The sequence below is a fragment of the Salvelinus namaycush genome, chromosome 22 (genome assembly GCF_016432855.1).
Source record: "Salvelinus namaycush isolate Seneca chromosome 22, SaNama_1.0, whole genome shotgun sequence".
Taxonomy (NCBI): Eukaryota; Metazoa; Chordata; class Actinopteri; order Salmoniformes; family Salmonidae; genus Salvelinus; species Salvelinus namaycush.
Window position 1 is genome coordinate 27,559,428 of NC_052328.1, and position 13,632 is coordinate 27,573,059.

Consider the following 13,632-nt stretch of genomic DNA (forward strand, 5'->3'; position numbering starts at 1 on the left):
GAGGTGGGTGTGGTATCTGTTGCAGGATGTTTTCCATTTTGCTGTGGAATGTTCCCAGAGGTGTTAGATCACAGCTCAGGCCGATGCATTCCGTTGCGCCACAGCCCACGCAGTACCTCCCAACACATACCGCAGAAACAGAATTAATATGTGAGAGAGCAGAACATCTTTTCTGAGATAACGATAACTGAGATGGCAGCCTAGACTGCATGCTATGCTGAAACGGCTCGTCATTTAAAAATACAAAATGGCAACACTACAACACTGAAAGTTAGCCAAAACAACATGTCGATGGAAGTGGGTACTAGTGATCATGTGCAATGCCGAAAGTTATTGGTCATCCACATCCACTATGTTAGCTAATAGTTCTTTAAATTCTAGGTCACTTACACAAGTCTCAAATCACTTTTTATTTACTGCATTATTTTATATGGAATACAGGTAGTGTACAAACATTTGACATACAATCTGTATCAAGAAAGCTTTTACAATGATATTTAATATAATATCAGGTCCATTTCTTGTGAGCTGCAACAAGCAGTGCAGGCAGAGTGACCCTTCTGGGTCAAGACCAAGGTAAAGTAAGAGACCAAGGTTAGCGGTCAAAGGTCAGGTAATTTCAACAGGCCTGTTGTCCAGTCCTAAAGCTTGCAGTCCCCAGGAGGAGAGGGCCCAGGCGCAGCAAGGCTTGTACAGGGATGCATAGCTGACAACTTCAACAGGAGCTCAGGGAACGATGTACTTCCTGTGGAAATGAAAGATGAGCAGAGGAACGACAAGAGAGAGACCAGCAGAGTTAAGAGATGAATGCGACCAAGTCAGTCATAACATTCACACATGAAGCCAGTCAGCAATAAGACAGACCACCAAAGCGACACATGTTAGGATCAAACTAAAAGTACATCTAACCACGATATTTAGCTAACAGTTGTTTAACTTCCAGGTGTGTGGAAGACATCTTCCTGAGGCAGGGTATAGTGTTAGACCAGGAAGCAGGCTAGAATGTTGGACAGCATGTCCCCTCAGTAGGGACTGGCCACATGTATGTCCTCAACACATGGCTGTTATCTGTGGAGTGGGGGGGGGGGGGGTTCACACGTCAGATACAACTTGGTTAGCTGCATTCATGGAATGGACCTATGAGTATTCTTCATGTAACACCATCACATAATCCGTTTGCTAACGATTGTTGCCAATTGCTACCAAGCCATTCATAACGTTCCATGTTTCCCATGTCATTACAGTTCACACCCAAAGACATGTTCTGACACGTCCAGTCCCACTGATGGGAAATGTGTGTTACATTACAGGTACACACTGGTACAAACTGTACGGTCAGGCTAATATATTATTGTACAGTTCATTCAAAGGGATCTTTTAACAGTCCATCCTCCAGTAGACGTGCCCCTCCCACTGGGTTGAGACCTCTCACCAGAGAGCCAGCAGTCCAGGGTGCCATCGGCTGAGTTCTTCATGACAGGCAGATGAACAGCAGCCCCCTGCCCTGTGCCCCCTGCCTCAGTCTGTGTTGCAGGACCCTGCCCTTTGCCCCCTCCTTCAGTCTGTGTTGCAGGACCCTGCCCTTTGCCCCCTGCCTCAGTCTGTGTTGCAGGACCCTGCCCTTTGCCCCCTGCCTCAGTCTGTGTTGCAGGACCCTGCCCTTTGCCCCCTCCTTCAGTCTGTGTTGCAGGACCCTGCCCTTTGCCCCCTGCCTCAGTCTGTGTTGCAGGACCCTGCCCTTTGCCCCCTCCTTCAGTCTGTGTTGCAGGACTCTGCCCTTTGCCCCCTGCCTCAGTCTGTGTTGCAGGACCCTGCCCTTTGCCCCCTCCTTCAGTCTGTGTTGCAGGACCCTGCCCTTTGCCCCCTGCCTCAGTCTGTGTTGCAGGACCCTGCCCTTTGCCCCCTCCTTCAGTCTGTGTTGCAGGACTCTGCCCTTTGCCCCCTCCTTCAGTCTGTGTTGCAGGACCCTGCCCTTTGCCCCCTCCTTCAGTCTGTGTTGCAGGACCCTGCCCTGTGCCCCCTGCCTCAGTCTGTGTTGCAGGACCCTGTTCTCACATAGCTCCAACAACAGTCTCATCTGCCACAGAGCAAACGTCTACATCTGTTCCAGGGTCAGTATCACCTGTGGCAAAAAGCAGTCAACACACACTAAGAGACGACATTGGAGACATACAACCGAGAGCACATTGAAGTGACGTCAGTTTGTATTGGGGAAAAGTCAATCTATGAAAACGTATCTAATACTAATACAGCTGAATTGGGAGTGGGAGCATGTACATCAGGGCTCCACAACCTTGTTCCTGGAGCGATAACGTCCTGTAGGTTCACGCCAACCCTAATCTAGCACACCTGATTCTAATAATTAACTGGTTGATAAGCTGAAATTAGGTTAGTTAAAACTGGGGTTGGAGCAAAAACCAGGAGGGTATCTCTCCAGGAACAGAGTTGGAGAGTCCTGAGGAACATGCACAGACCACTGTTACTATTGTATGAGGTGACTTCTATGTTTCTTACATGATCAATAGCAATTTAGGTGGGCAGCATCTCAGGGTTCTCCTGAGTGACACTCAGATCGAATGGCAAAGATTAAGGCCAAGTGTTGTGTTTTTGGACAAAGACAACAAAATAGAAGCTCCATTCAGTGCTACAACAGTAAATAGAAGCTCCATTCAGTGCTACAACAGTAAATAGAAGCTCCATTCAGTGCTACAACAGTAAATAGAAGCTCCATTCAGTGAGTGCTTATCAATTGAACAATCAGAAACAGAAACTGTGGAATTATAAAATAGGACAGTGAGGAATGTTTCAATAATTGCAATCAAATCATGAGCTAAAGGTTAGAACCAATCTCCTTCAATTTCACAGTGTATTCAAAAATAAATATTCCACATGTCCAATTACATATAGTGATATCTACCTGGTGGAAATGGGATTCAAGTGATTAACAAACGGATTCACAGGGGGAGCGACATAGGCAGTATTTAAGTCTAATTTAAACCCTCAATGTAAGCTCTGTGTTACAACGTTAAGTTGCAGCTGCATCACATAGCATCCACTCCGCTAATCAACATGTCTCATGCTATCCGAGGCTTTCAGCGAAGGAGACCAAGGCAGCATCGGAGGGGAAGGTCGAGATGGCCTCTGGCTGTGGGAGAAAAAATAACTGCTACAACAACAAGGTCTGCTGATCGTGCCTGACGGAGGCACTTGACGGTTTCCAATGAGCTATTGCATCTAGTGGGACAGGGGACATGTTGACTAAAAGGCTATTGGACCATAGGCTGGTAGGCTCACAGGGAAATATCCTGTCACACAGTGTCAAGACATATTGGTTGTTTTGCCGCCCCACAGTGATGTCACGTGCACTACTTTGTGCTATACTGGGATTATATCAGTATCAATATCTAAATGTCTCATTCATGCTTCTTTCTGACTGGCCAACACAGATGTTCGAGACTCATTATGCTAGCTATGTGTTGATAGTTTAGCATTGATTTCATTTTCAGCGGTTCAAGTTTCACAACCTTGCAACCTTAACATACAAATGAAATAAATGTGTACTGGTATATGCAGCATGCCATGTTGACAAAGTTATGCTTGTACGCTAAAGTATCATTGAATCTCCTATGTAGCCAATATCCAACATGTAGTACTGAAGTAGTACTGATGAAGTACATGATGGCATGTAACTAGTTAAAAGGTGTCCCAGTCAGTCCAGTTTTGTGTAAACAGAGGACCAGGATGTTTGTACCTTGAATGTGCGGACTTCTGAGTTCCTGTTGACGACGTTGGGGGATAATAGATTCTTCCAGTCCAGAAGGTCGACCTTATAGGGCACGCAGCTTCAGATACAGAACCCCATCTCTGGACAGAATGGACATACAACACACATATAGAAGAAATGAGTCAATTTTAGATCACATGTTAGGATGGAAAAAAATAGTGATATTGGAAAAATCTATAGCTACATATCACTATTATTTTGAATGACATTATAGTGAAACTTTGACTTGTAATTTAAAACAAATATTTTTTTATTTATATAATATTTTTGCTAGATAGCGTTAGCTAGCGCTAGTCGGCTGTAGCTGCACAAAAACTCTGGTGTTTTTCATCCTATAGCTTGTTTTCCATCTTTTTAAATAGCAAGCCAACATGGTTTCAGCACTTTTATTTTTGCCTGACTGGTCAAAACTTGTTTTCTCATGCTCTCTCGTCCCTCTGCAGAATATGGTGAGCAGATTGTTTTGAAACATCAAATCTCAATAACGTTGCAGTATTGAATCGCAATACATATAGAATCGTGAGAATCGCAGTACATATTGTATCGGCACTTAAGTATTGTGATAATATCATATTGTGAGGTCCCTAGTAATTCCCAGCCCCACAAAACAATATGTGCTGCCATTAACAACCATTATTGCAGAATATCACAAACTCACATCAAAGAGTATGGCCCTGATAAGTTATCACCCACTGAGATTTCATGATATGAATCTGAACATTGGGCCAGAAATGTTCACAAACATACAAGTGGTGGACTTACTGAAGATGTGGAGTTCCTTTACTTCAGGTCTATGGACAGCTTCCAGTATCAATGGTCCTTTTACTTGAATCTGTAACCACATTAAAACAAGTAGGTCAGCCATTCATCTTTGAACATTTAGTTTGAAAACAATGTGAAAAAGATCCTATGATTTTCTTGTAATAGCGGAGTTTGATCATCCTAACTGACCTTTCCCTGTACTGTATTGTAAAGAGGAAGGGAGAAAAGCGTATCAATTGCATACATGGACACATTGCATTACTCACTTTCTAACAAAAATCTTGAAATCTCAATTTTGACATGGACCATCCTGCTTAGCAGAATGACTTTGCAGCATGATTACATTTCATTTGACCTTATTGAGGAGCTGCAGCTCAGGCAACATGGTGGGGGCCATCAGTTCCGCTGTAATCTCCTCATAACAGAGTCCCCTATGCTCTGAAGACATTGAAGAAATGAACACAGAAACACAGCTATTACACACTAAATATACAAAAGTATGTGGACACCCCTATTTCAGCCACACCCGTTGCTGACAGGTGTATATATCGAGCACACAGCCATGCAAAGTCCATAGGCAAACAATGGCAGTAGAATGGCCTTACTAAAGAGCTCAGTGACTTTCAACATGGCACCGTCATAGGATGCCACCATTCCAACATGTCAGTTCGTCAAACTTCTGCCCTGGGGCCTCCCGAGTGGCTCAGTGGTCTAAGGCACTGCATCGCAGTGCTAGAGGCGTCACTACAGATCCGAGTTTGATCCCCGACTGTGTCGCAGCCGGCCGCGACCGGGAGACCCATGAGGCGGCGCACAATTGGCCCAGCGTCTTCCGAGTTAGGAGAGGGTTTGGCCGGCCGGGATGTCCTTGTCCCATCGCGCCCATCGTGCCTCCTGTGGCAGGCCGGGCACATGCACGCTGACACCAGTTGGACGGTGTTTCCTCCGACATATTGGTGCGGCTGGCTTCCGGGTTGGGCGAGCAGTTTGTCATGTTTCAGAGTCGTGTTTCAGAGGACGCATGGTTCTCGACCTTTGCCTCTCCCGAGTCCGTACGGGAGTTGCAACGATGGGACAAGACTGACTACCAATTGGATATCACAGAATTGGGGTAAATTAATTAATTTAAAAAAAGCTGCCCTGGTCAACTGTAAGTGCTGTTACTGTGAAGTGGAAACGTCTACAAGCAACAACAGCTCAGCCGCGAAGTGGTAGGCCACACAAGCTCACAGAACGGGACCGGCGAGTGCTGAAGCGTGTAGCACGTAAAAATCATTTGTCCTTGGTTACAACCCTCACTACAGAGTTCTAAACTGCCTCTGGAGGCAACGTCAGCACAAGAACTGTTCGTCGGGAGCTCCATGAAATGGGTTTCCAGGGCCGAGCAGCCGCACACAAGCCTAAGATCACCATGCGCAATGCCAAACGTCGGCTGGAGTGGTGTAAATCTCGCCGCCATTGGACTCCGGAGCAGTGGAAACTGCAGCATATCACCCTGCATCCCACTGCTGGCTTGCTTCTGAAGCTAAGCAGGGCAGGTCCTGTTTGGTCCCTGGATGGGAGACCAGATGCTGCTGGAAGTGGTGTTGGAGGGCCAGTAGGAGGCACCCTTTCCTCTGGTCTAAAAAAAATTGCCCAATGCCCCAGGGCAGTGATTGGGGACATTGCCCTGTGTAGGGTGCCGTCTTTCGGATGGGACGTTAAACGGGTGTCCTGACTCTCTGTGGTCACTAAAGATCCCATGGCACTTATTGTAAGAGTAGGGGTGTTAACCCTGGTGTCCTGGATAAATTCCCAATCTGGCCCTCATACCATCATGGCCACCTAATCATCCCCAGCTGCCACCAGGAGACTCAGGTTACGTAGGGACTGTTACCTGGAGAATGGAGGTCACACACACTTTACCTCAGGGACAACCAAGTAAGGTCCCGGAGGGCCATAGCGTCACTGATTTTCACCCTTTCCTTCTAATCAACTGAGTCAGAACCGGCACGAACTGACCAGACAAGTGAACATTGGCTAATCAATTACAATCAATTGATAAATTAACTACCAGGTAGAAAAGAAAATCAGCAATACTTCAGCCTGTGAGGGTCAGAGTTGAAATGCCCTGGTCTATATGCTGTTCTCTCACTATTCTTAACCACTCATCCCAGACAATTACCACCCCACTCATTATGGTCATTGACTTTTACAGCTGTCAGTAGAAACTCTGATGGACTTCTCTCCTCATGTTACACCACCTCCCTCTTGCTATTCTTAGAATCCGCACCCAAGTCATTATGGTGATTGAAAGTCGGATACTTTAGTTTAGAGCTCTGTCTGTCATGCTGTTTTAGAGCTCTAGTAAGCTGTACCAAATGTGGGTATTTCCAGAGATTGTGCGTCTTACCGGTTATCTGTGCTGTGGGCAGGAAAATGGTGGTAGAGCGCACAGAGCAAGGTAGCGATGGCCGAGTTGGAGTGTACCTGGGAGAGGACAAGCACAGGATAACAGAGCGCTACGTCAGACTCAGACATAGCAATAAATCAAAATCACAGTGTTGATGTTAGCACATATCATAATAGAGTCCCTTTTTTGTGAATAGGTCCCATGAACAAATGAGGAATTTGGCCTGTGCAAAACAGTTTTGAATTGTTATCTACCTGACGTCCTTTGTGCTCATAAAAGCTCTACTTAAAAAATAAAGGCTTCGGTTAAGTGTGTGTTTAGGCTGGTTCAAACCATTGTGTCGGCTTGGAGAGAGAAATCACTTGTTTAGATTAGTGTGGGTGAGGGGTTGCCTCGCCGCCTCTTAAAACACCAGCTGAAGAGATTAGTTCTCAACCCACGAGCTACCACTCATCCAGTCTACATGGCAACGGATAAAGCGAACTGGCTGGGTGGGATGGTCTGGTTTTTACTATGTGTATTACAGGGAGAGGTGAAAACAGCACTATTTACTACATGAGTCAGCTTGATAACAAGACCCACAAACATACTGTAGAGTAACATAATGACTGAGAACAGCTGTTTATTTAGCGCCACTCAAATTCATTTTCAGAAACTTGTTCCTGAACAATATTACTATGTTTCAATCACACCATTCCCTATGCTGAGACTAAGCTCACTGGTGAACTCTGTAGCTACACAAAATGAGAAGAGAAGTGTTTCACTTCAGGTTTCATGATGAGCCAGACTGACAGGGCCGTATGGTGATTGGTTACTACGCAGAATGAAAGCGCTCTCCACAGACCACATCGAGAGAGAGGGCGAGCGAGAGATTGAAATAAAGATGCCATGTGTCTGCTCCCCTCTACAATCTTTCCTGATGCAGGTGTGTGTTGATGGCAGGAATAGGTTGAGAATACTACAATAAGGCCATTCAAATTGCGACCTTGAAGTTATGTGGGCCTGAAATTGTCCATCTAAAAATAAGGCAAGTCTAAAATCAAAGGGTTTGTACAGTAAATGTTGAGGACGAGTCAGATTTAGCATCAGTAATGAGTATTGTTACGTACAAAAAGACACCTTAGTCACTGCTTGCGTAGCCCTGGGATATTTGAACTGCATTTGTTATGAAGAACACTCACGTAACAGGACTCCTCTCCCACATGTCATTATACAGTGGCAAGAAAAGTATGTGAACCCTTTGGAATTACCTGGATTTCTGCATACATTTGATCTGCTCTCCATCTTAGTCACAACAATAGACAAACACAGTGTGCTTAAACTAATAAACTAATTATTGTATTTTTCTTGTCTATATTGAACACATAATTTAAACATTCATATGTGAACCCCTAGGCTAATGACTTCTCCAAAAGCTAATTGGAGTCAGGAGTCCGCTAACCTGGAGTCCAATCAATGAGAAGAGATTGGAGATGTTGGTTAGAGCTGCCTTGTCCTATAAAAAAACTACATTTGAGTTCGCTATTCACAAGAAGCTTTGCCTGATGTGAACCATGCCTCGAACAAAAGAGATCTCAGAAGACCTAAGATTAAGAATTGTTGACTTGCATAAAGCTGGAAAGGGTTACAAAAGTATCTCTAAAAGCCTTGATGTTCATCAGTCCATGGTAAGAAAAACTGTCTATAAATGGAGAAAGTTCAGTACTGTTGCTACTCTCCCTAGGAGTGGCCGTCCTGCAAAGATGACTGCAAGAGCACAGTGCAGAATGCTCAGTGAGGTTCAGAAGAATCCTAGAGTGTCAGCTAAAGACTTACAGAAATCTCTGGAACATGCTAACATCTCTGTTGATGAGTCTACGATACGTAAAACACTAAACAAGAATGGTGTTCATGGGAGGACACCACGCAAGAAGCCACTGCTGAAAAACATTACTGCACGTCTGAAGTTCGCAAAAGTGCACCTGGATGTTCCACAGCGCTTCTGGCAAAATATTATGTGGACAGATAACACTAAAGTTGAGTTGTTTGGAAGGAACACACAACACTGTGTGGAGAAAAAGAAAAGGCACAGCACACCAACATCAAAACCTCATCCCAACTGTATGGTGGAGGGAGCATCATGGTTTGGTGCTGCTTTGCTGCCTCAGGGCCTAAACAGCTTGCCATCATCAACAGAAAAATGAATTCCCAAGTTTATCAAACAGTTTTATAAAGATGAATGGTCCAACATTCCTCCTGGCCGTTGTGCAGTTCTGATCCGCAACTACAGAAAATGTTTGATTGAGTTTATTGCTGCCAAAGGAGGGTCAACCAGTTAATAAATGCAAGGGTTCACATATTTTTTTCCAACCCACACTGTGAATGTTTGCATGGTGTGTTCAATAAAGACATGAAAACGTATAATTGTCTGTGTGTTATTAGTTTAAGCAGACTGTGTTTGTCTATTGTTGTGACTTCGATGAAGATCAGAACAAATTTTATGACCAATTTATGCAGAAAACCAGGTAATTCCAAAGGGTTCGCATACGTTTTCTTGCCACTGTACATGTTGTTCCATTATCTAGGTCTGTAGCAAAACATACAATCTACATCGATACAGATGACATGGGAAAGGTACAACACATAGGCAAAAGATAGTATGAGCAATATCTGTGTAGGCTATAACCATTGGAGAGGCTGGTTGAAACATCTCACCTCCCTCCTCCCAGGACGAGCATGCCCAGGGCCATGTGGTGGGTCATAGTTCTGGTCCTCTTGTGGAGGACGTGGCAGAGCTCCAGCACCTTCAGGTTACCAGAGCCAGCCATCACCATGGACAACAACATGCTCAGACACATCTCTAAGTTATAGTGGCCCGTCTGGCAGAAGAGAGAGCAAATTGGTTGTGGTGATTTTGATGCAAACTTTAAACTTGACTTTATTCTATTGCCTTATATGGACATTATGGTTACATTGGACAGAAGCATGAGAGTAGTGCAACTTACAACTGTTGCTGATGTCAAACACTGCATGAAGTTCCTTGCGAAATTTTACTGTGAAAGAAACAGAAGGGTTACAGACGAACTAGCCAATTAACTCCAACTTATTTTGAAATGTTCGCTTCTTACCAAGCAGTCGAATGCGTCAGAGTTGGCCGAGCCAGCGAAGTGGAATCCCACAGTCATACAGGTTCCAGCAATTATGTGGTCATGGGCTTGCCTGAGGACAGGAGTCGTCCCACACATCATCATGTGACTAAACACACCATCTCTGTCTCTTATATCCAGCCATGCTGAGAGAGCTAGGAAAACTTGTAGTCAGTTTGTAGTCACGCTATGGTTTTCATGTTCAAATCCTCCGAAACCACTGGATTCCCAATGTTCTCTTGGATTATGTGGATGCAAAACAAAGAAAATATATTGTGTTAGCGTTGTAAAAACTGTGGGATACTAACTAATTTAATACTGTTGATGTGTAAATTGGTCAGGCTGCAGGAAATGTCTGAGGCTTGTTGCCAGTCACATCCTCTTGGCACTGAAGCCTCATTTGAGGACCGAAACGTGTTTCCTTATTAGCGTTGATGTCATTCATTATGACTAACTACCAACATTAAGAGCCTTGGAACCAACCTCTAATGTCTATGGACATCTACACTGTTGGCCTTAAGAACCCGATGCCGAACTCATAATATTATTACCACAGGTCCTGTGTAGGTTTGTGTAGGTGTAGGAGGTTTGTGCTGGCAGTGACTTGTGTCTAATGAGCCAAGGTGTTTGTGTGCATATTGAGGGGTGTTACCGGAGGCACATTGCTGCTTTCGAGTTGGGCAGAATCTCATCCCAAATGATGATACACCTGACCAGTGTCTGAGGAGGGAGAGGAGACAGTGCCAAGCTTCTATATCCACAAAGTCAGATTCCACAGCCACAAAGTCAAAATTGGCAACAAAAATGTGCTTTTAGGTCTTAAGTTAAGGTTAGGCATAAGGTTAGCAGTATGGTTAAGATTAGGTTTAAAATCAAATTTTAAGAAGATACATTGTAGAAATGGGCGGGGTTTATGACTTTGTGGGTTTAGAAGTGAGTGACGCCCTAAAATGTGTGAGTGTACAGGATCAGCCATTTTACTGAACAAAAATATTAACGCAACATGTAAAGCGTTGGTCCCATGTTTCATGAGCTGAAATAAAAGATCCCAGAAATGTTGCAAATCAAGTAAGGCCCGCAACCCCCAAGGAAAATGTGGCGCCCCCCACCTAGGTTGGGAACCACTGACGGAGAGCTCCGGGGGTCTGGCTCAGTGAAAAAGACAGGTCTGTACTGACCCAGAGTGCAGTCCAGGAGGAACATGGTGTCTGGAGCTTTCAGCCTACCCGCGATAGACCTATGAGAGGGTGAGAAAGAGGTGTTAATGGAAGCCTGAGCCTATTGTCCAATACAGGAACAGAACCAGGAAAAACCTAAAATGATTCAAAATGACTTTTTTCCCCAGTTATAAGCTATGTGTTGGAGCGCTGGGGTCAAGATGTTCTGTGAGGCACCATGCAAGATTAGATGGGAGATTGAAGAGTCAAATCTAGTAGAACACGGCATTACTTTTCGTTGAAGGGTATCTAAAGATGAGAGTGTGGTGGAATCAATTATCACCTGGTGTTGGTCTTCAGGTAGATCATAGCCAGGGTCGCTCCAGGACAGGTGACGTCCACGTTGATGACCAGAAACCCCCACACTTGGGACATTCTTAAGTCTCTGGTCATAGTATTCTGTTAGACCATGGTTTTGTGCCTCCAGGAAAAAATGTCATATGTTAGATGGGGATCAACTGACAGACAGTAGGCCTACAAGGAAGGAAAGTTTTCTTGCTGGTTGCTAATTGTACTTCTCCATGATCTGGTAGCTGGGGGACTTGTGTTTTTTTCTCAGTTGATACTGGTGTGGGTGTCTCGATGCCCTACCACCATGTAGAGCTGCTCAGGTACATTCAGGTTAGTCATACCTACAGTTGAAGTCGGAAGTTTACATACACTTAGGTTGGAGTCATTAAACTTGATTTTTAACCACTCCGCAAATTTCTTGTTAACAAACTATAGTTTTGGCAAGTCAGTTAGGACATCTACTTATTATTTCACTTATAATTCACTGTATCACAATTCCAGTGGGTCAGAAGTTTACATACACTAAGTTGACTGTGCCTTTAAACAGCTTTGAAAATTCCAGAAAATGATGTCATGGCTTTAGAAGCTTCTGATAGGCTAATTGACATCATTTGACCCAATTGGAGGTGTACCTGTGGATGTATTTCAAGGCCTACCTTCAAACTTAGTGCCTCTTTGCTTGACATCATGGGAAAAATCTAAAGAAATCAGCCAAGACTTCAAAAAGAATTGTAGACCTCCACAAGTCTGGTTCATCCTTGTGAGCAATTTCCAAAATGCCTGAAGATACCACGTTCATCTGCACAAACAATAGTATGCAAGTATAAACACCATGGGACCACGCAGCCGTCAAACCACTTAGGAACAAGACGCGTTCTGTCTCCTAGAGATGAACGTACTTTGGTGTGAAAAGTGCAAATCAATCCCAGAACAGCAAAAGACCTTGTGAAGATGCTGGAGGAAACAGGTACAAAAGTATCTATATCCACAGTAAAAACGAGTCCTATATCAACATAACCTGAAAGGCCGCTCAGCAAGGAAGAAGACACTGCTCCAAAACTGCCATAAAAAAGCCAGACTATGGTTTGCAACTGCACATGGGGACAAAGATCATACTTTTTGGAGAAATGTCCTCTGGTCTGATGAAACAAAAATAGAACTGTTTGGTCATAATGACCATCGTTATGTTTGGAGGAAAAAGGGGGAGGCTTGCAAGCCGAAGAACACCATCCCAACCATGAAGCACGGGGTGGCAGCATCATGTTGTGGGGGTGCTTGCTGCAGGAGGGATTGGTGCACTTCACAAAATAGATGGCTTCATGAGGGAGGAAAATTATGTGGATATATTGAAGCAACATCTCAAGACATCAGTCAGGAAGTTAAAGCATGGTCGCAAATGGGTCTTCCAAATGGATAATGACCCCAAGCATACTTCCAAAGTTGTGGCAAAATGGCTTAAGGACAACAAAATCAAGGTATTGGAGTGGCCATCACAAAGCCCTGACCTCAATCCTATAGAAAATTTGTGGGCAGAACTGAAAAGGCGTGTGCGAGCAAGGAGGCCTACAAACCTGACTCAGTTACACCAGCTCTGTCAGGAGGAATGGGCCAAAATGCACCCAACTTATTGTGGGAAGCTTGTGGAAGGCTAACTGAAACGTTTGACATAAATTAAACAATTTAAAGGCAATGCTGCCAAATACTAATTGGGTGTATGTAAACATCTGACCCACTGGGAATGTGATGAAAGAAAAAAAAGCTGAAATAAATCATTCGCTCTACTATTATTATGACATTTCACATTCTTAAAATAAAGTGGTGTTCCTAACTGACCTAAAACAGGGAATATTTACTAGGATTAAATGTCAGGAATTGTGAAAAACTGAGATTTATTGTATTTGGCTAAGGTCTATGTAAACTTCTGACTTCAACTGTATTAGGTTACTGCCATGCATAAAGCATACAATATGGTCTTTTAGATGAGTCCTGAGGGAAGGCTAGTGATACATTGATACCCTTTTATTATTTATCAGCCTTTTGAAGTATGAAGAGTGCTTTCCA

General features: G+C 44.1%; 1 protein-coding gene across 1 annotated transcript in view; it reads right to left on the bottom strand.

Annotated features, from left to right (window-relative positions):
• Positions 1-395: 395 nt before the first annotated feature.
• anapc1 (anaphase promoting complex subunit 1) overlaps positions 396-13,632 on the bottom strand; it is a 53,880-nt gene continuing 40,643 nt past the window's right edge. Inside the window, 11 exon segments of the mRNA XM_038960782.1 lie at positions 396-745; positions 3,752-3,864; positions 4,547-4,616; positions 4,902-4,984; positions 6,939-7,015; positions 9,633-9,796; positions 9,923-9,970; positions 10,046-10,218; positions 10,716-10,814; positions 11,173-11,300; positions 11,564-11,682. Coding sequence (XP_038816710.1) covers positions 3,845-3,864; positions 4,547-4,616; positions 4,902-4,984; positions 6,939-7,015; positions 9,633-9,796; positions 9,923-9,970; positions 10,046-10,218; positions 10,716-10,814; positions 11,173-11,300; positions 11,564-11,682 — 981 coding nt within the window. The 3' untranslated portion in view covers positions 396-745; positions 3,752-3,844.